The sequence below is a fragment of the Leopardus geoffroyi genome, chromosome B2, assembly GCF_018350155.1.
Source record: "Leopardus geoffroyi isolate Oge1 chromosome B2, O.geoffroyi_Oge1_pat1.0, whole genome shotgun sequence".
Taxonomy (NCBI): domain Eukaryota; kingdom Metazoa; phylum Chordata; class Mammalia; order Carnivora; family Felidae; genus Leopardus; species Leopardus geoffroyi.
Genome location: NC_059332.1, coordinates 23,356,507 through 23,378,985, shown reverse-complemented (window position 1 = coordinate 23,378,985; position 22,479 = coordinate 23,356,507). Strand labels below are relative to the sequence as shown.

The 22,479-nt window shown below is 40.8% G+C and overlaps 1 protein-coding gene and 1 pseudogene across 6 annotated transcripts in view; one reads left to right on the top strand and one right to left on the bottom strand.

Annotated features, from left to right (window-relative positions):
- LYRM4 (LYR motif containing 4) overlaps nt 1-22,479 on the bottom strand; it is a 172,704-nt gene that overhangs the window by 118,091 nt on the left and 32,134 nt on the right. For 5 of the 6 annotated variants that reach the window (XR_006717078.1, XR_006717079.1, XM_045497538.1 and 2 more), the window contains exon 2: nt 8,146-8,266. Coding sequence is in view for 4 of the 6 variants with exons in the window: in XM_045497538.1 (XP_045353494.1) it covers nt 8,146-8,266 (121 nt within the window). In the remaining 2 variants the exon portion in view is untranslated. Of the gene's footprint in view, nt 1-8,145; nt 8,267-10,308; nt 10,466-22,479 lie in introns of all 6 variants that reach the window. The other variant, XM_045497539.1, reaches the window with a different exon arrangement.
- LOC123608080 lies at nt 9-1,697 on the top strand (annotated as a pseudogene).

The window sequence follows — 22,479 nt, the reverse complement described above, 5'->3', positions numbered from 1 at the left end:
GGCTCTGTGCTGACAGCTTGGGGCCTGGAACCTGCTTTGGATTCTGTGTCTCCCTCTCTCTCTGACCCTCCCTCAAGATAAATAAGTATTAAAAAAAAAGATATTGGAAAGAACTACTCCATGTCTGCATATCTTGTATTACAGCTCACATCGACCATGTCATTACAGAGACTAAAGATGAAAGATACTAGAAACCCTGATCATTTCAGAAAACTAATTAAAGAAAAACTTAACTGCAGCTCCTGATAGTGAAATTCCTTCAGGTATCCTTGAGGTGCCCTTTAAGGAAAATGAGGCCGACAATCCCATGCCACGCAGTGACTGGTACACATCTATAGTGTTTTGATGGTGCCCTTTATCTGCAAATGAATGAGAAGCCCGCTTGGATTTGTCCTGTGTGTGACAAAAAAGCTGCCCATGAAAGTCTAATTTTAGATGGGCTTTTTATGGGAATTCTCAATGACTGTTCTGATGTGGATGAGATCGGATTCCAAGAAGATGGTTCTTGGTGTCCAATGAGACAGAAGAAAAGAAGTGACGAAAGTATCCAGCAAGCATGTATAAAAATAAAAATTCCAAGTGTCTTCATAAGCCTTGTTCAGTGACTGTAGTCAGTGAGGTAAGCAGGAAGAAGGGGGATGTTACTGACCTAACACTAGAAAGCTTTCCCCAGGAAGAGGAAGCCCCTCTTGCCAACACAAAGGCATCCTGATGTCAGAAGCACAAAGCAGCCCCAGCGAAGGGGTTCTCATGTCCCAGCCATCTTTTGTACGGGTGCCTAGTGTGACATTGGTTGACGCTGCTGTTATTTCGCCTGCACTAACAGACTGCTCAGTGCTATTTCACCATGTGCCAATATAAAGCATGTCATCAGATCTGCCAGGTCTGGATTTTTCTCCTCATATTCCACTTGATCCCTAGTATTGTCCTCTTATCTTTTTGGAGAGTCTCACCTCACCTTTAACAGCAAGAGCACATCTGTCACCACCACCAGCCCCCATGAAAGCAATATTCATGTTAGTTCAACCAGCAGCTGACTGACACAGGGGTCATCACCAGCAGTGGAAGGAACATTCCTGACACCATCTCCTCACTGGACTAAAGGAAGACTCAGCCAATTCCAGGAGCCATTCATTGAAACTGCTCTTTCTTGGGTGGAAGGTTCTGTGGAATGTGGGAAGCTTTTTTTTTTTTTTTTGAAAACAATTAACTTTGATATTTACTGAAACGTCAAATGGATTCTTTTGCTTTTGGAGAGATGAACACAGATGAATGAAGGATTTTTTCTTATTCATGCTATACTCTAAGCATCAAATACATTCAGCCATAACTGCAACTTCTTGAGAAATGGATTTCAATTTCATAAGTTACTGGATGGATTCTATGAATCAGTTCAAAACTTTTTTGTTGTAAAAACAGCAATGAAGTTATATAAATATTCAGGTAAAGACTTTTTTCTAATGAAAAAAAGACATAATCAATGTTTCTAAACTGAAAGCAACTTTGTTTAACTGGATGTGAAGGAAAAATATATGTAAAAAAGTTGTTTGTCAAAAACCAAACCAACGCAAACCAAGCCCCTCCCGCAAAGCCGTCACTGGCTTAAGAATGACTAATGTGGTATAAAATTGTTATCACTGGGGCGTTTGGGTGGCTCAGTTGGATGAACATAGAACTTGATTTTAGCTCACGTCATGATCTTGGGGTCATGGGATTGAGCCCTGCACTGGGAGAGGGAGAGCTCCACACTCAGCACAGATTCTTTCTATTTTTCTCTTTCTCTCCCTCCGCCCCTCTCTCCTGCTTAAGCTCTCTCTAAAATGAAAAAAAAAAAAAAAAAAAAAAAAAAAAAAATCCTTCCTTCAGGAAAGTATTAGAAAAAAAATTGTTGTCACTGAAAAGCTGCTGGCAAGGCTGGTATGACTCCAGAACCTTGTTGTCACCCAGCACGTAAAATTACCTACCACAGCAACAAATACTTCATTGAAATGCTGAAGTTACACTTGAACCTCCTTTTGTGGGATGCGTTCCTTATCAGCGCATGTACAACTATCCCTGGTAGGGGAAGCAAACATTTGGATGTAAATTTAGTGCTAAATCTGCTAGCCTAGTTAAGGTGGTGGTTGGGAACCTCTCAATAGGGAATAGTTGTTCCTTTCCTAGATGTTGTGGTTTTACTTGGTTAACTGTGTAAGAAAAGAGTCAATCACAAACGCATGTGCACAAACACACACACACACATACACACCCCTTCTGTTATGTAGGTGTGTTGCTACCTGAGAACCTAGAGTCTGGTCTTCATGGTATGCATCATGGCATGAACTCTGATGAACAGTGAGAATGTCACGTAGCTGGAAACAAACCCAAACTCTGCACAGATATATTAGTCTTCACCAGGTTTCCAGAAAAAGTTGCTACACATTTAGGCTGTAGCTAAGAATTCCTAAAGTCACAACCTTAATTTGCATATCCAAGGAAATTTTGTCAATGTATACAAAGATTGGTCTGGCCTCCTTGCTGTAGTTATAGTTTCCCACCCTCAGCTGTTTCTTCCATGTCTCCTCTCACAGACATGTGGCTATTTAGCTGGGTATATAACAAAGGCGATAACTCTATTTCAGAATGTTTGGAAAATACTTTCACTATGACGACCACAAATCTCTATTAACTACACAGGGGAAGAGGGCCCCTGGGTGGTAGCAATGCTGCGGGTCTGGAGAGGGGTGACCTCAAGTAGCAAAGGTGTAGAGCATGGAAGCAGTGATACAAAATAAGGCTCTGGTTGTTCAAAATCCAAAGGGGCATGACAAACTATAATGAGTGGGAATGATTAACTGAGGGCTAATTCTAATCAGTGCCTTATCAAAAGGAATACCGTCAGAACAGCAAAATGGAAAAAAAGAACCAAGATGACCTTCTTGTTCTTATTTCTGATATGCAACATCTAAGGGGCCTTTTGTAACCTCTGAGGTAGAAAGTCCTTAGGTACTTCTTTGCTGTCCAGATTGTGTGAGACCTTTTTGCCCAACCCTACACATATATAGTCCATCTTTTGGGCATCCTTTTTGGCACCATCTGGCACATACACAGAAGGCCTCCCCAACTTTTTGATCCTGCTTGGGAAGCAGACAGGGAAGCTAGAGTTAGTGGGGGCTAGTCCAGAACCTGCTTTCAGCAGAGAGGAAATACTCATACAAGCTGCCAGGATCAATCTGTCTTTACAGGACCATTTTATATGGAAATAATGGGAATTTAAGAAAGGTAAAAGGATGCCTCTACTAGTTATGGGATATGAGATGATGCTTGTCTCTGGAAAGAGACTGGGGACTGATAGACTAGATTATAATTTTCAGGGGACAGTTGGTCCAAGAATGTCAAAGAAAGAACAAGTGTACATCAGGTTTCTATTCAGTGGGCCATAATTATGGAGAGGGAGCAAAAGGAGTCTGACTTGGTCATAATGGAGGAAAAACAATCTGCCATGCCACTTCTTGAAATGAGAGTAATCCTCAGGAGTGGTGTGCAGGACTAATGAGAAATACTGATGCCAACTAGCACACTCCAGGGTTGCCACAATGAGACGGGATCTCTGAGCGTTAAGGATACGAAAGAAGAAAGACCTCTGAGGAGATGCTAAGCTGGGTTGATGCCTTAAATATCTGGGGAACAAAACTGGGGAATGACTTAATCTTTATCCTTCAGTTTCTACTGACTTAGGAGTTCATGTCCTTCAACTTCTGAGTCTGCTCTAAGCTCTAAGGCATCCAGCCTGCACCTTGGTTCTCTATCCAAAAAAGCCAGAAGAAAATCTTTGCTCAGAGACTTCTTTAAAACTTCACAATCGTATCATGTGTACAGATGTATTGTTAGCATCACAGCTGACTGGAGGGAATGAAGAAGCATTGGCAGAAAGCAAGATTCACTGTAAAGACTGACTGGAAAGCAGGAAGAGGTAAACAGTGTCGAGAGAGGAGAGAAGTTGGATGGAGGGTTCCGCTTTGAGCACTGCCTTTAAGGATGTGTGTATGTAGCAGCTGGGAAGGTGGCCAGGGGCTTTCTTATCCATGGAAAAATGATGCTTAGATGGATATGCATCTTGGTGGATGGTCTTTGGGTCCAAGGATGCAAATGGAAGAGGGACCTGATAGAAGCATATTACAGCTCGTATCAGTTATGTCTCATTAGATTAGAGGTTAAGGGCCTCATTAGGTTTCCACCTTCCCTTTATGGTTCATTCTCTTTGAAGAAAGGTTCTGGGTAGCCAGCAAGACACCATGATTTTGGTGGCATAGACCCCTTGGCTGAGATGTGTGATCCCAGGGGCCAAACTCTTCACATATTCCTTTAGTCCACATAGGATTATTTTTTTATCTTATTTTTTTAAAGTTTATTTATTTTGAGAGAGTATACGAACAGGGGAAGGAGAGAGAGAGAGAGAGAGAGACAGAGAGAGAGAGAAAGAGAGAGAGAGACAGAGACAGACAGAGAGACAGAGAGAGAGAGGATCCCAAGCAGGCTCTGCACTGACAGTGCCGGGCTTGAGCCCATGAACCGTGAAACCATGACCTGAGTTGAAATCGAGAGTTGGATGCTTAACTGACTGAGCCACCCAGGCACCCTCCACAGAGGATTATTAAGAGTTTTTCTAGATACTCCCGATAACAATAGTACAATATCAAGTATATACTATGTGCCAGTATGTTCCCAAGGGCTTCACATATATTATTTGATGCTCACCATACCCATGAAGTTGAGCCTGTTCTCATCTGAATTTTACATTAGGCACCAAGAGGTTAAATATGTGGTTCAAGATCACATAGTTAGTAGCCTGAGTCAGGACTTGAACACAGGCAGGCTGGACCCAGAGCCTGTGTTCTTGCAATTAGGCATTGGTGACCATGACAGGGAAGATCCCTACCCTCACAGAAGAGGAGAAAACAGACAAGGCAATAAGGAATGTTATTTTCAGGACTGATAGATGCCATAAGGAAAACGAAAGCAGGATAAGGGACAGAATGACAGAAGGAAGGTTATTTCAGACAGTGTGGTCAGGACAGGCTTCTGTGAGAAGGTGAAATTGGAGTAAAAATCTGAGTGAAAAGGGGAATCGAGCAGTGGGAAGGTCTGGGGAGAGAGTATTCCAGGCAGAAGGGACAAAGCCTCTGCAACGGGAACAAGCCGGGGGTGTTTTGGGGACATCAAGATGGTATCTGAAATAGTGTGAGGGAGACGTAGGCAATGGAGGGCCTTTGAGGACTTCTTAAGCACTTCAGATTTTATTGCCATGGTGCTATGAAGCCTCTGGAGGGTTTTGAGCAGGGGTATAACCTGCTCTAATTTTCCTTTTAAAAAAAGATCACTCTGGCAGTGTGTGGAGAATAGATCATTCAGGCGAGGGAAATCAGGGAGGCAAGCTAGACGGCTATTATAGCAGCTGGTGTGAAGAAAATACAGACACTGCTTTATTTTGGGCCTTTAGGCCAAGGTCAACTCATATCAGCTTTCAGTGAAGTAGCTAGAGGAGTCAGTAAACATCTCATAAGCTAACCATGGTAAATTCCTGGATTCAGGAATACTCTTGACAAGACAGGGAAGTGAACAGAAACGTTGTTGACTTATAAATGGCTAATGAGTTCTCTAATGGAATAGGAATGCTTTCATTTGTCAGAACCATTCTGAGCATGAGCAGAGTCTTCAGGGATAACATAATTTTAGGCAGCACAAGTCCCCCAAGGTCAAGGAAGGTGCACTTGCCAGGCTGTTCTAGGGAGGGCGCCCTGGCCCCAGCACATGTCCCATGACTGCAGAGTTGGAGTCTGTTTTGAGCATGGATTTACTGGGGATGTGTGATGAGAGCTAGTCTAGTCTTTTTGTTCTTGAAAGGTGGTTTTAGCATTTCAAAACAGGAGAAGACACAGACAATTACATAACAGAAGAAATAGTGGCACAGAGTACTTACAGGCACCTTTTCTAAGCAGTTTCTACTCTGTGCAACTTTACACAGAAAGATGAAGCCAGCCTGTTTGGGAGACGCTTGCCAACTTCCACATAAGAAAGTGCCAAAGAATTGAATCTCTCTGAGTTTATGTGAAATAAGGACTCAGGCTGCTTGCTTTTCCAAGTTCCAGTGCTAAAGGATCCCATAAAATTCAGCCACTGATGTCTAGGAAATGCCATTGTCCTAGAGTTTTCAAAATGACAACTCTTTTACCTGCCACTATCAGAGTGCATGCAAATGTGCAGATCAGTTTCTTTTTCTGACTCCTATTATCTTTTCATGCCCTTCCTTAAAGATCATTTCCTAGGCTTGTCCAGATGTGCCCAACTCAAGAAGGGTTATCAGAATCTGAAAGGTTATTCTAGAAGGGACTGTCTCATCAGATTGCAAGACTTTCAAATGTGACATAAAAAGAAAACTACAGTGCATACTATAGCTTCTTCTTTTTTTTTCTTTTTTGAATTCTGTTTAGAGTCAAGCATGAAGAAGGGTTAGGGATGTGTATATGTATGTCATATATTGTGGTATGACATGCTGTCAGCCAAGCTGGTATCTCCTGATGATGCTAAACAAGTCCTTTCCAACAGAATAGAGGTTCCTCAAAAAATTAAAAACAGGACTACCCTATAACCCAGCAATTGCACTACTAGGTATTTATCCAAAGGATACAAAAATACTGATTTGTAGGGGCACATGCACCCCAGTGTTTATAGCAACACTATTGACAACAGCCACCATTATGGAAAGAGCCCAAATCTCCACTGACTGATGAATGGATAAAGAAAATGTGGTACACGTACACACACACACACACACACACACACACACACACACACACTGGAATACCATTTGGCAATGAAATAGAATGAAATCTTGCCATTTCCAACAATGTGGATAGAACTGGAGGGTATTATGCTATGCAAAATTAGTCAGAGAAAGACAAATATCATTTCACTCATATGTGGAATTTAAGAAACAAAACAGATGAACATGGGGGAGGGGAAGGAAAAGTAAGATAAAAAGAGAGGGGGAGACAAACCACCAGAGACTCTTAAATACAGAAAACAGAGGGTTGCTGGTGGGGTGCTGAGTGGGGGATGGGCTAAATGGGCAATGGGCATGAAGGAAGGCACTTGTTGGGATGAGCACTGGGTGTTACATGTTAGTGATGGATCACTAAATTCTACTTCTGAAATCATTATTACACTACATGTTAACTAACTTGGATTTAAATAAACAAAACAAAATAAAACAAAACAAGCCCTTTCCATAACACTATGCAGAACCTAGGGAAATGATAAGGGGTTTCCCTTCCATACTTTATAAACAAATTTACTGCAGGTAAGACAGATGAACAGAAGCAGAAATGGAGCTTATGGTGTGATTATTGTTAAATCAAAGAAAAATAGTGAAAAGGATGATTTTTTTAGAGAGTGAGAAAACCAACTGATAGCAGGCTGCTTGGCCTTTAGCTCTTTAATTAATTTTGCAGAAAGAGGGACAAATGACACTACCCAGGAGACCATGCTGCTACAGATGCCCCACTCCACCTCATGAGAAGGAGAAAAGCAAGCACAAATCAGTGTGATCCCTGGCACCTCTACACGATGAAGACAAAAACACCTTCCAGGGTCTGTTATGGGCTCACTAGCTAAGCAGCTGTGCTTTACACCATTTGCACCTGCAGATACACCTTCCATGTGGCAACGACTCACCAGGATGGTGTCTTCAAGAAAAGGGCAACATCACCTTGAATTAAGATTTTAAAATACAAGGAAAAGCAGAATATATTTATGTTCTTTGACATATGTCAACGCATAAATGTGTAAATATATCTTACAAAGAGACAAAATTTTTAAAACGTTTCCCATGTTTAAAGGATCAACCTTGAGTGAACTATGAGAACGCAGCTTCCCAGAAGGATGCGTCCCCTGGAAATTCTGGAAAGCTGATATTTTCCTTTAGGTTCTTCTTGAGTTCAGTAATGTGATAGGTCATTTTTCTGTGTCTATATGAGTAAAAAGAACAGAGTTTCATGGCCCTGTGGTATAAATCATAAACACCGAAAGCAGTGATGTCTAATTAGGAAGGAGATGTCAAAGCTTACAGCGCTTAATGAAAGACAGGACATCATTGAACCATCTTACCTGTCGACGAATTATCTCAAGGTCTCTTTTGGCTTTATTCACTAAGGTTTGAATTTCTACAGGATCCTTTACATTCTTATTTTCTCTGAAGGCATCTCTTATCCTCCTGACAGCGTAAGTTCTAAATGAATTCAGGGGGAAAAAAAAAGAAAAGGTGTCAGCGGTCTGAAGCTATGCTTTCAAATAAAATCAAAAGCTCTTCCTGATGAATTAACTGTCTGTATTCCCCTGTGGATAATCCACTTATATCTTTGCTCTTGGGACAGACCCATCTATTACTATTCTGGGATGACTAAGCAAACAGATTAGGGAAATAAATCTAGCGCAAACAAATCACATATAAATGGCAAACTGCTACGGAACTGCTCCTTAGATTACCGGGTCTTTAGTTATTCATGTCTGCATTCTCTCCGTTAACGTGGATAATTGAAACTTTAATGCACAGAGACAAACCAAGAATTAAAAGAGGTGAAATGATGCACTACACATTCATGCACCGAGACAGTTATGACCTATGCTTAACTTGGTTGGGTCAGCTTTCTAATCTTGTCCCCTGTTTTAGCTGTTTGTTCCTTTCATGGAACATAACATATAAGGATCCACACTGGGACCCTACCACAGTTGAGGGTGGAGAGGACACCAAAATGCTTTCCTCCATCTTTAAAGTGCATAGATATGCATATACACGCACACACAAACACCCTCTCCCCTTCAATATAAATTACATGCAGCACAGGACGGCAGTTCAAAAGCACGGCTTTCAAATCACACAAGCTTAACATAAGCCTGTGTTTCCTCATCTGTCAAATGGGCATAGTACCACCTATTTCTCAGGGCTGCTGGGAGGATTCAGCTTAAATAATTTATGTCTGGAATTTGGCACAGAGATGGGTACATAGGAAGACCCAAAAACTGAAAGCTCTTCTTTTTTTTAAAAGTTTATTTATTTATTTAGCACAGGGGGAGGGACAGAGAGAGAGGGAGAGAGAGAAAATCCCAAGTGGGCTCCCCAGTGTCACCATGGAGACTGATGTGGGGGATCGATCCTACGACCTTGGGATCATGACCTGAGCTGAAATGAAGAGTTGGATGGTTAACTGACTGAGCCACCCAGGCACCCCGAAAATTCTTCTTAATACCTTAATGCATTAGTCTTCTGCTCTCCTCACGTCACAAGCTCACTTTCATCCTGCATCCTCAGAGTCATACCAAGGTGTGTGTACAGAAGGCAGAATGGTCTGGATAATCAAGAGTCCTTAACCTGATGTACCCCACATGCAGATAGTAACGGCCTTAACCCATGTCTGTCTCATCTACAACAGCCTGAAGACAAGAGACTAAGGAGAAAGAGTCCAAGTCAGGCACATCAGATACCATTTTCTCTAGCCTTTTTTTTTTTTTTTTTTTTTTTTAATTTTTTTTTTTCAAAGTTTATTTATTTTTGGGACAGAGAGAGACAGAGCATGAATGGGGGAGGGGCAGAGAGAGAGGGAGACACAGAATCGGAAACAGGCTCCAGGCTCTGAGCCATCAGCCCAGAGCCTGACGCGGGGCTCGAACTCACGGACGGCGAGATCGTGACCTGGCTGAAGTCGGACGCTTAACCGACTGCGCCACCCAGGCGCCCCTTCTCTAGCCTTTTAATGGTATCAGATGGCTTTGCTTTTAATTTAAACACCAGCTGAAGAATCCATGTGAAACTATTAGTAACATCTGCACATAGAGGCAAAGAAATGAGAGAAGGGAAATATTTCTTAGTGCTTTGGGAGATGGATATAATTTACTGGGAAAACTTGTTTTAGAGAAGACTAATTTGGTTTTAGATCAACTTTTCTAAAATAAAAAGACATTTTAAATTAAGAATGCAAATATCGGGTTTTAAAAACAAAAGTAAAATGAAATCTTGTAATGTTAAGAATCGTAAAGGCAAGGGGCACCTGCATGGCTCAGTTGATTGAGCATCTGACTCTTGATTTTGGCTCAGGTCATGATCCTAGGATTGTGATATCAAGCCCTGCGTTGGGCTTTGAGCTGACAGTGCAGAGCCTGCTAGGTATTCTCTCTCTCCCTCTGTCTCTGCCCTTCCTCCCCTCAAAATAAATAAACTTAAAAAAAAAAAAAAAAGAATTGTAAAGGCAAAAAGCAGACAGTTTAGGAACTTACATTTTTAGGAGGTAAGCCACTGGGGAGACTTTCATCTGAGCCCTTTGCAGACCAGCTGGAATATTTGCAGAGACCCTCCTGGGTGCTCAGGATCCATCTTGGGGCAACAATGGAAATGGAATCCCTGAACTAGCAGACACTACGTAATGAAGGGCTTCTTCACTTGCAAAGGCACAGGAAAGGATTTTTACTAATAGACTATGTTAGATATTCTCCTCCTGTGTAGCTGCTAATCTAACAAAATTTTAGATAGTACGGAGGTAAGCTAAAAGCAATTTCTCGCGCATTGTCTTGCACAGCATGATGGTTATTAACACAACACAACATCACTGATCATCCTCACACCCATACACTCTTCAAAACAGTTTCCTTGTTGTGGTGATGGGACCCGAGTGGACACCACAATTTAATTCTAATATTCTGTTCTATATGTAGAACTGGTTTTAGAACAGGAATTTACCCCAGGGAGTCATCCATTGTTTTAATTCTTCACTCAGGATGCTTCATGGGCTTTTCGGAAAAAATGTAATGGGCAAGAGTAGTCATTACTAAATTCATTTTTCTAAAAGCTAGTGACTAGCCCAGAATAGCTAGCAAAAAAGGAGTATGGCCTGGAATGGAAAGTCTGAAGTTCTTCTTAAGTTTAAAGAAATCAGAAAATAACTTATGGCACTCTACAATTGTATCAATTGGGCTCATGATCTGGTCTTCTACATATTCTGCTGTGCATTCTTGTTGTCTCCCCAAATCCCCAGAGTCCACACTTAATGGAATAAAGTCCTAGAGTTTGAATTAAATGTGTCTAAAGCAATCAAAAGTTGTTCAAAATCTGAATGCACCTTTACCATATACATGGTTCCCTCTTCTTTCCTGTTCTTCCTCTTCCTCCACTGTCTTCCTCTGCCCTAACAGAAGACATTGCACAGGCTTGGAACCATGCAAGTAACATGACTATTACTTCATGAGCAATTTTTCAGTTTTATGAATTATTTCCAATGATCACAACTTTTTGAAGGTAATCACAAATCTGCCTGAATCTTCAAATTTCATAGGAGAGGGCTAACCAACCATCAATTATTTCATTTCTGTCCCTGCCTGGTTTTTATCCTTTGCATTTTTTTCTACCACTATTAAGGTAAACCATTTATCCTTGAACACGTTCTGGCTATTGGCCTCTCAATCACATCACTGAGCAAGAACATTTCAAAGAAAGATGTGCAGACGCTGCTGTGAAAATGGCAGCCAGCTGCTACACAATGCCTTGCCTTAGGATCATCCTAATGGGAGTCAGATGCTGTTTGAAATAAGGCATGAAAAATTAACACATAAAAGGCAACAGAACAGCAAGAGCTATCAACCATGAGAAGGCAGACCACATCCGCGGAAACAGTAAGGCTTTGCTGCTCATATAGTCACCACTCTACCTCTACCCTCCTGAAGCTTGGCAGAGTTCCTTAGGGCTTCTTTGTGAAGGAGATTTCCATTTGGCTTTCCTTTTCTACCCCAGCCTTTGCTCTTTGGTTTCCCAGCAGCCCTTCAAGCTCTCCATCGCAAGGATCAAACTCCTTTGTGAGGGTCTTCCATGCACTGTAATTTTCCAGTCACAAAATAAACAGCCGGCAGTAATGAAAGTTCTGTATGTAGTTCCCAAGGTTTCGGTTTACTTTCTCCCCTTCCAGAACTACTGTCAGCTAAATGCAGGCCATAATAATCATGGCACCTGGAGGCTCACACTGGTTGTAGCATCCAAAATGTGTGATTGGGAAATAAGCTGATAGAATATCCCTCATTTGCACCATCCTTCATAACCCACCCCCGCCAAGCCCCCCATGCTGGTTTCTCTGCTTATCCATCCTGTAAAAACATCAGCTGCTTTTTCCTTCTTTCCCCAACCCCAAGTCAAGTATCCCAGTAACAAAACAACTTGACCCTTCTTGTAGCCTCTCTGGGGCAAACTCCTTCAACTGCTTGGAGGGACATGTCCTCCATCAACTGGCCTTAACTCAAATGTGCCTTGCCCCCTGAAGATCTTCCTTTACAGCCATTAGGAGAAAGCTGCTTAAATTTTGCCATGCCTCCAGATTCCATGGGACTGAGAGGAAAGTGCCAGTGTGTTCTTGGATCCTATTGCTGCTTACGGGTCATTGGTTCACCCCTGACACAGTTTTGAGGCCAAGTTACCTAATGTTAACATTAGGTACCTACGTTAAGGTACCTAGTGTTAAGCTACCTAACAGAGGCATGTTGTATGCCTCCATGACACTGTTATCTGCTGACTTCTTGATATCAAGTCTCAACATTCATCAAGACTTAATATCTAAATGGCACTCAGTGTACACATAGGCCTCCAGTTTTAGGTGACTTACAAAATGATCATAATTTTTAACAAAAATAAAATCGTTTAAAGTCGATGATTTTTATAATGAGATAGATGACAGCGTTTGCAATCTTTTACTGAGTTATCTACATTTGCTTTACTGATGGAAAGTTCCACAGCTGGTTGGTTTCTTGTCTTGCTCTCTAGATCTACTAGTTATTTCTTCTGAGGCTCCTTTGTGAGCTCATCTTATTCGGCTGCCTCTTCTATGTTACATTCTCTAGGGCACGTATTGGACCTCTTTTCTTTTTCTTTTTTAAAATGCTATTTATTTATTTTTAAATGTTTATTTGAGAGAGACAGGGGCAGTGAGGGTGGGGGGAGAGGGGCAGAGGGAGAGGAGGGAGAAAAGGGAGAGAGACAGAATCCCAAGCAGGCTCCATGCTCAGCGCGGAGCCCGATGTGGGTCTCAATCTCATGACCCTGAGATCATGACCTGAGCCAAAATCAAGAGATGCTTAATCAAATGAGCCACACAGGTGGCCCTGGACCTCTTTTATTATGATAAAATCTCCTCCAATAATTGAATGTGTTGCCTAAGGTCTCATGATCACATTCATACCATTGGCTACCAGGTCTTTTGCTCACCCATGCCTCCTTTCTGAGTCCCAAATCCATATAAACCAATTGCCTTTGGATTTACCATCAAAAGATACCCACTATACCTACTACAGCTTTTTCCACTGAGCACTTTCAATACTGAAGTCACCTCCCTCTTTCTTTCCTGACCCCAGTGGCCAGTATTTCCTTTGTAGGCAGGTGCATCTTTATATAGCTAACTACCTCAGCCAGATATTTGGAGATTCATCCTAAATTCCCTCCTTTTCCTTAATTCCTTATATTCAAGCAAACACACCTTTTACATCTCTTCTGAATCACCTTCCACTTCTCCAAACCCTCAGACCTCATCTTAGTTCAGGCTCTTATCTCTCACACTAATGCAGTAGACTTGGGATAACTATAGCACATGTGTTGATCAATAAAATGGATACTACCACCAACAGAGAGAAAGCTCAAGGGTCATTTGAAGGTCATAAGTACTCAGGGTGGATAACAGGGTGAGGGACAGATCAAAAAGCTTGCTTCTTAGGAGTCCAAGTTCCTACTAGAATATAAGCCCCACACAATAGGGTGTTTTGTCTTTTTTTGTTTACCACTGGATCTAAAGTGCTTGGCTCAGAAATTGTACTCAATAAATATTTAGAGAATAAATAAACTTCTCAAAACATCATAGGCAACATTACAAAGATCTTGTGGGGTGCTAGGTGGCTCAGCTGGTAAAGCATCTGGCTTTTGATTTTGGCTCAGGTCATGATCACACAGTTCATGAGTTCGAGCCTCATCTCAGGTTCTTTGCTGACAGGGCATAGCCTGCTTGGGATTCTCTCTCTCTCTCTGCCCTTCTAACGGTCTTTGGGAAAAAGACCAGTAATCAATAAGGAAAACATAACAGAGAATAGGAAACTGAAAAGGAAACAGAATGAGAGGGTTTGCAGCATAAAGATGAGAGGCAGTGGTTACAAAATCTGCACTGAGAGTTCACTGAAGAAATTATGTACTGAACGCCTATTATGTAAGTGCTCTATGAGGTGCTGGGGCTACAGGGGAGATCAACATGGTTTTGGAGTCAGAGACTATATAGGAAATCTATTAGAATGAGATGAAAGAGGAACTGGAATTCTTGGAAAGTGAACACAGAGGGCTAAGGAGAGTTTTGGAGGGCAATGGAATAGTTCTTATCTTGATTGGAGTGCTGTTTTCATAAGACCATCCATTTGTCAAAACATTGAAATTGTACACTTAAAATAGATGCATTTTATTGTAGGTAAATTATTTCTCACTAGGTTGACTTTAAAGAAAATTGAAAAGATAAATAGTATAGGAGTTATATCACATGTGCCCAATTTTAAGAGAAACAAAAGCAAAAAGATACCACCAACAAAAGACTGCAATATTAGAGGATGATTATATACATGGGTGAAGTAGAAATTAACGCTGTATTATAGAAACCAGGGTGGAGGACAAATTGGAAAATCAAATCTAAAGTAGAAAAATTATGAAAAATGAGAAATACGTATGAAAAAATTAAGCTTTGGAACAGGGCAAAGGTATTAACCTATGAATAATAAGCGTGAACAAACTGAACTGGGTAGATAATTAAAGTTATAATGGAAGAAAATGTGCAAGGAGTGATTATGAAAAATTGAGGAGACTCATTGAGATTTAACAACCAGAGTACAATGCTAAGATGTTTACTTATAAAACCGTGAACTCCAAGGTCAGAGAAAAAATAGTTTAAGAAAGGATAAAGAGGGGCGTGGCAGGGCTCAGTTGGTTGAATGTCAGACTCTTGATTTCAGCTCAGGTCATGATCTCATGGTCATGGGATTGAGCCCTGTGTTGGGGTCTGCACTGGGTGTGGAGCCTACTTGGGCTCTCTCTTGCTCTCTCTCTCTCTCTCTCTCTCTCTCCCTCTCTCTGCCCCTCTGCTAGCTTGCTGGTGCATGCACATGGTCTCTCTCTCTCAAAAACAAAAGAAGGATAAAGAAAAAACTTTATAGTTTTTATAGTAGTTGTATAGTAGGAGAATGGAACATAGGTAAGTATATCCTCAGATTTCTGTTTTCAAAACCACAAAGAAAAAGGCTGTTTCCACAGTCATTTGTTGTTTTGAGGGCCCAAAGGGAGAACAAAATATTATCTGTGCTTGATGGCACCAAGTACCATGTACAGGGCACTATGCTAAGTACTAGATATACATGATCTCATGTAATCTTCACAAAGCACGGCTCAGAGAGATTCAGAACATTTAGGCCACGATGACATGTCCAGTAAGTGGCAGACTTGGGTTCTGAACCCAGTTGACTACAGTCTGTGATTTTCAACTCCAGGCCATGCCTCCTCCAGAGGTTGATAAACTCCACCCAAATTGTGATAAGCACTTGGTATAAGCCAAGGTGTTATTCATTGGAAAAGGCATTAAAAAAATTGTCTCTGGCATCACAAAGCTTAAAAAGATCATCTGATCTCTCAATGCTGCTTCAGGTGGTCCTACAAATAGTTCAAGTGCCAAGCATGTCTTATGAAAAGACAAGGAGCTGAGAACATTATGAGGAAAAGAGCTATTGATACAAGCAGAAAGAATATGTGAAATAATTGAGATTAGTTGTTTTCAAAAGGAGGACAGTGACCAATAAGAAGGGTTGTGGAGAGAGGAGGTGAAGTTACTATTAGAAAACTACTTTGGAGACCAAAGCTTCTTAGTTTTTGGGCAGCTGTAAACAAAACCTACTATATACTTCCCTGTTAAAAATCCCCTAATGGCATTTCATGATCTTCAGGATAAGGGTCAAACGCAGGGACAGTATAGCCCTGCTCATCTCTCACGTTCCATCAAGCACCATTTCCAGCATGGACCACCAATCCTAGCCTGGCATTTCTCTGTACAAGGAGTGTCCTCCTCCAGCCTGATTTCTTGGCTAACTCCTACTCGTCCTTAAAGAGCTAACCCAGTTAGAAACAAATATGACAAAAGATTAATATCCTTAGCACATAAATAGCACATATAAATTGAGTGGAAAGACATTAGGACCACAGTAAATAAATAAGAGGCCAGAAACAATAATTCACAAGAGAGCACAAAGAGTGACTAAATTTAGAGAGATAAATGGACAGAGATACATGAATGTTCCACCTCAGTCATAATCAGAAAAATGCAAATTTAAACAAGGTGGGATTTTCTGCTATCACATCAGCAGTTTTATTTTTTATAAATAAAAAACAAAGGGCCTTTGCATCCTGCTGGTAGGTGTAGGAACTGCACTTCCTCTGGGGGAAAATAGCATAATAATGTGTAAGAATGTTCATAATTGTTTATCCAGGAATTCTTTTGGCAATTCTGCAGAAATAACCTGAAACATGCACAAAGATGCATATTGAACGATGTTCATTATAGAACTATTTGTAAGCATTAAAAATAAAAACAACCCTAAACATTCAATAATGGAGAAAGGGGTACATACACTATGAAATTATGCAGCTTTTAAAACTTTTTAAAAATTTTTACTTGAGAGCAGGAGAGAGAGAGAGAGAGAGAGAGAGAGAGGGAGAATCTTTTTTTAATTTTTTTTTTTCAACGTTTATTTATTTTTTGGGACAGAGAGAGACAGAGCATGAACGGGGGAGGGGCAGAGAGAGAGGGAGACACAGAATCGGAAACAGGCTCCAGGCTCTGAGCCATCAGCCCAGAGCCTGACACGGGGCTCGAACTCACGGACCGCGAGATCGTGACCTGGCTGAAGTCGGACGCTTAACCGACTGCGCCACCCAGGTGCCCCGAGAGAGAGAGAATCTTAAGCAGGTTCCATGCTCAGCATGGAGCCTGACATGGGACTCGATCCCACAACCCTGGGATCATGACCTGAGCGGAAATCAAGAGCTGGATGCTCAACCAAATGGGCCACCCAGACACCTCAAAATTATGCAGCTTATAAAACAGCTCAGGTCATAACTCAGGTCACAACTCATGGTTCGTGTATTCAAACCCCATGTTGGGCTCCTCGCTGACAGTAGCAGAGCCTGCTTGGGATTCTCTGTCTCTGTCTCTCTTTCTCTCAGCCCCTCCCCTGCTCACTCTCTATCTCTCTCAAAATAAACATTAAAAAAAAACAACAACCTTGAAGTCACAGGTGCAAAAGTCATAGCTTTTAAAAAACATCAGAAAAAAGATCAGTTTCCCTCCCAGTTCTCTCTGGATGCAATTCACAGCTGTTTCTTACTAGCCTCCGAGAGATAGTAGATTCATGTTAAAACCTCTGTACTCAACATTCTGTGTAACTTAAAAACTTTAGTTAAAATGTATCAGGGAGCATTTCATATCAATATAAATGGAGTTGACTCAAGTCATAAACAGTTGTGTCCTATTCCACTGTATGGATGAATTAGGATTCACTTAGCCAGGTTGTTTGAAATCTTGCTATTACAAACAATGCTGTAATTAATCAATATCCTTGTTTACAGTAGCATCATGTATGTGTGTGTCTGTGGGATCAATTCCAAGAAATGGAATATGTAGGGTGAAGCATGTGAATTTACAGCTTTGATAAAATATTGTCCAAATTCTGCATACAGGTTCCAGCAGCAGTGTAGAAGTATGACTATTTCCCAACACCTTTGCCAAAACAATGTGTCATTGAAGTTTCTGATCTTTGCTAATCTAACTGGTGAAAACAGTATCTCATTTTATTACATTTTTTTGTTGAGATATAATTAACACATAACATTGTATTGGTTTCAGGTGAAAAACATAATTTGATATCTGTATACACAGTGAAACGATCACCACAGTAAGTCTAGTGAACATCTGTCACCATACAAAGTGAACTTAAGGACCTACTCTCTTGGCAACTTTCAACTGTGCTCTAGAATATTAGGGACTGTAGTCGGCATGCTGCACATGTTACATCCCCATGACTTCTTTATGACTGGAAGTTTGTGTCTCTTCACCCTCTTCATCCGTTTTGCCTACTTCCTATTTGGCAATCACCATTCTGTTCTCTGTATCTATGATTTTGGTTTTGTTTGTTCATATGTCATTTTAGATTCCACATGTAAGTGAAATCACACGATATTTGTATAATATTTCCTTTAGCACAATTTCCTCAAGATTGGTCCATGTTATTGCAAATGGTACATTTTTTAAAATTAAAAATTTTTTTAATGTTTATTTATTTTTGAGAGAGACAGAGCATGAGCAGGGGAGGGGCAGAGAGAGAGGGAGACACAGAATCTGAAGCAGGCTCCAGGCTCTGGGCTGTTAACACAGAGCCTGATGTGGGGATCAAACTCACAAACTGTGAGATCATGACCTGAGCCGAAGTGAGATGCTCAGCCGATGAGCCACCCAGGTGCCCCGCAAATGGTAAGATTTTATTCTTTTTTACAGCTAATATTCCAGTGTGTGTGTGTATGTGTGTACATAAGCACATCTTCTTTATCCATTCATCCACTGATGGACACTTAGGTTGTTTCCATACCCTGGTCATTATAATTCTACAGTGAACATAGGTGGGTACATATCTTTTTGAATTAGCGTCTTCATTTTTTCAGATATATTCTCAGAAGTAAATTTTCTGGATCATATAGCAGTTTTATTTTTAATTTTTTGAGGAACCTCCATACTGTTTTCCACAGTGGTTGCACCAATTCACATTTCCACCAACAGTGCATGATGGTCCCTCTTTCTCCACATCCTCACCAACACTTGTTATTGTTTTCTTTTTGATACTAGCCATTCTAACAGGTGTGAGGAGGTCTTTTATTGTGGTTTTGGTTTGCCATTTCCCTGATAATTAGTAACGCTGAGCATCTTTTCATGTGTCTGTTGGGCATCTATATGTCTTCTGTGGAAAATGTCTATTAAGATTCTCTACCTATTTTTGAGGAATGAAACTTTCACAAGTTTAAGGCACTTATATTTCTGTTTATATCCTTTACCTTTTCTTAACTGAATGGTTTTTCTTTTTGATTCATTGGTGACATCTATTGTAAGGAGTTGCAATGTTCTTCTTGGTTTCTCATTTGGCTTTAAGATGTTTGTGTGTTTTTGTCATAGAGATGTTTAATTCTCATGTAGTCAAATGTATCAAGTTTTATGTTATAGCTTCAGGGTTAATTATCATATATTCAAAAAGCCTTCTCTATTGCAAAATCACAAGAAAACACTGATCTATGTATTCTTTTTTTTTCTAATTTTTTTTTTAACGTTTATTCATTTTTGAGAGAGAGAGCATGAGCGGGGAAGGGACAGAGAGAGGGAGACACAGAATCTGAAACAGGCTCCAGGCTCTGAGGTGTCAGCACAGAGCCCGACGCGGGGCTTGAACCCACAGACTATGAGATCATGACCTGAGATGAAGTCGGATGCTCAACCGACTGAGCCACCCAGGCACCCCTGATCCATGTATTCTTGAGAACTTTTACGGATTAATTTTTTGTTTCACTCTTTCTGGAATTTATTTTGGTGGAAGGTGTTGAATATGAATCTTAACTTTACACCATTCACTAAGAGTACGTTTAAAAATTTTTTTCTGGGGCGCCTGGGTGGCGCAGTCGGTTAAGCTTCCGACTTCAGCCAGGTCACGATCTCGCGGTCCATGAGTTCGAGCCCCGTGTCGGGCTCTGGGCTGATGGCTCAGAGCCCGGAGCCTGTTTCCGATTCTGTGTCTCCCTCTCTCTCTGCCCCTCCCCCGTTCATGCTCTGTCTCTCTCTGTCCCAAAAATAAATAAACGTTGAAAAAAAAAATTAAAAAAAAAAATTTTTTTTTCTAAGTTTATTTATCTTGCGAGAGACAGCATGAGTTGGGGAGGAGCACAGAGAGAGGGAGAGAGGGAGAGAAGGAGAGAGGGAGAGAGGGAGAGAGGGAGAGAGGGAGAGAGGGAGAGAGGGAGGGAGAGAGAGAGAGAGAGAGAGAGAGAGAGAGAGAGAATCTCAAGCAGGCTCTGCGCTGTAAGCACACAGCACAATGAGGGGCTCAAACCCATAACACCGTGAGATCATGACCTAAGCCAAAACCGAGGGTCAGATGCTTAAGTGATGGAGCCACTCAGGTGCCCTGAGTACGTTTTTAAAAACAAGGATGTAACTGTATACTCAGAATGACCTAAATTCTGGAATATGTAGCCATAGAAAATTAGAAGAAAATATAATGGCATATTAACAATAATTGCTTTGGGTATTGGAGTTTATGCTTTCTAAATTATTACAATCAGAATTATTTCCTCATAAGTTCCTAGTGACAACATAAAATCAGTAATACACTACAATAAAGAAGAATCTGCATTAGAGAAGGCTCAATTTGTGGGAGAAGAGATTGGGTTTTGGATCTCTGGTGAGAAGGTCCAGGCTGGCAATGAACTTGAAAGTCCTTGATGAAGAAGAGTGAGGCACAACCATTGGGGGTAGATGTGATTGCTGAGAGGAAAGCAGTAGGATAGGAAGAGAAGACGGCCCTGGATAGAGCCCTGGAGACACAGTAAATATTTAAGGGCAGGCACAGGGTATCAGAGTAGAGGCAGGAAAGACAGACAGCAAGAAGACATACTTAACAAGTGGAGAGTAAAGAAGACTGTCACAGGTCCTACAAAGGGTAAGACAAAGGCTGAAAAGAGCCCCAATGAATTTACCAGTTAGGATGTTATTAGCAACTTTAGCAAGAACAACATCAGCATATACTTACTGGACAAAAATTAGTAAATGTATAGAGGAAAAAACCTAAATTCTTGGAAACACACTCATAAATAATAATTGAGCCTAGAAAAAATTCATGACATAATAAGAATATTTTAAAAATAATGACAAAGATTATGCATAGAATTTTTGGAATGTAGTTAAAACTGTTCTTAGATGAAAATTAATGGCTTACATAGCCCTATTAGTAATAAAGTAAAAGCAGAGTTTAATAAATTAACAATGTTTGTTAACATTTTAGAAAGGAAAAACAGTATCACATAAGAAAATAGAGGAGGAAACAAGGTATTTTTAAAACATGTCAAACAAATTAAAAATGAAAAAAAATCAGTGGGATTAGTTAAGACAACTGATTTTATTCTTTTATGTGATACCTTCTGGGGTATACATCAGAAAACAAAATTATGAGAAAAAAAAGAGTGAGGAGGATTGGAAGTTTGAGGAGAGGGGCTTAAAAGAATCCTTTCAGAAATTGAGAGCATTCACAGACTCCAGAAATTGCCAAACAATGTGAAGGGGCCAGCTGAGGTTGGAAATATCCAGAATGCTGGTACCAATTTGCCAAACATCTAGTCCAGGTCTAGTTATGGAAAAGACAGACGTTTGAGGAAATCCATACTTGCAGGTTTGACAGATGAGACTAACAGAAGGGCGAGACAGAGAGCACACAAGTGAAAAACTTTCCATGGATTAAAGGAGTTGGTGCCCAGAATTTCTTCCCCCATGGGATGAACTTCTGAAAATCCCCAGTTCTTAGAACTTAGGCTATCACCCCACTCAGCCCCCTTTGTGGGATTCATCCTAATCTAAATGTCCAATAATAAACAAAGAAATTATGGTAAACTAATGGACAATATCTATTAAAATAATAAACATGAAAATTCTGCACAAATGAGTAAAAATATATGTAAAAAATCACTTAAAAACATATTCATTTAACTGTAGATTTTAGGTAACTCTCCATAGAGAATTTTTTTTTGAAGTTTTACTTATTTATGTAATCTCCACTCCCCACGTGGGACTTACACTCACAACCCCAAGATCAAGAGCCCCATGCTCCTTTTGTTTTTTTAAATGTTTACTTATTTTTGAGAGAGAGAGAGAAAGAGAGCGCACGTGCGTGTGCACGTGCGGGGAAGGGGCAGAAAGAGAGGGAGACAGAGCATCCAGCTGGCTCTGTGCTGACAGCAGAGAGCCCCATGTGGGGCTTGAACTCATGAACCATGAGATCATGACCTGAGCCGAAAAGTCTGATGCTTAACCCGCTGAGCCACCCAGGTGCCCCACGAGCGCATGCTCTACTGACTGAGCTAGCCAGGTGCCTCTATGGAGAAATTTTTAAATAGTCTCTTTAAAAAAACACCTAATAAAATAACAGAAGGAAAGAAAGGCAGCACCATCCTGTAGCAGATGTTCTCCTTAGGCCCTAGAGAAAAACTTTAGAATCGTTCTGTCTAGGTTTCCTTTTTGGTGCTTAAAAACATTTAGTATCTTTAACCTATAATTCATCAAAATTGAACTTGTAATTATCACTTGGATCCTTCCT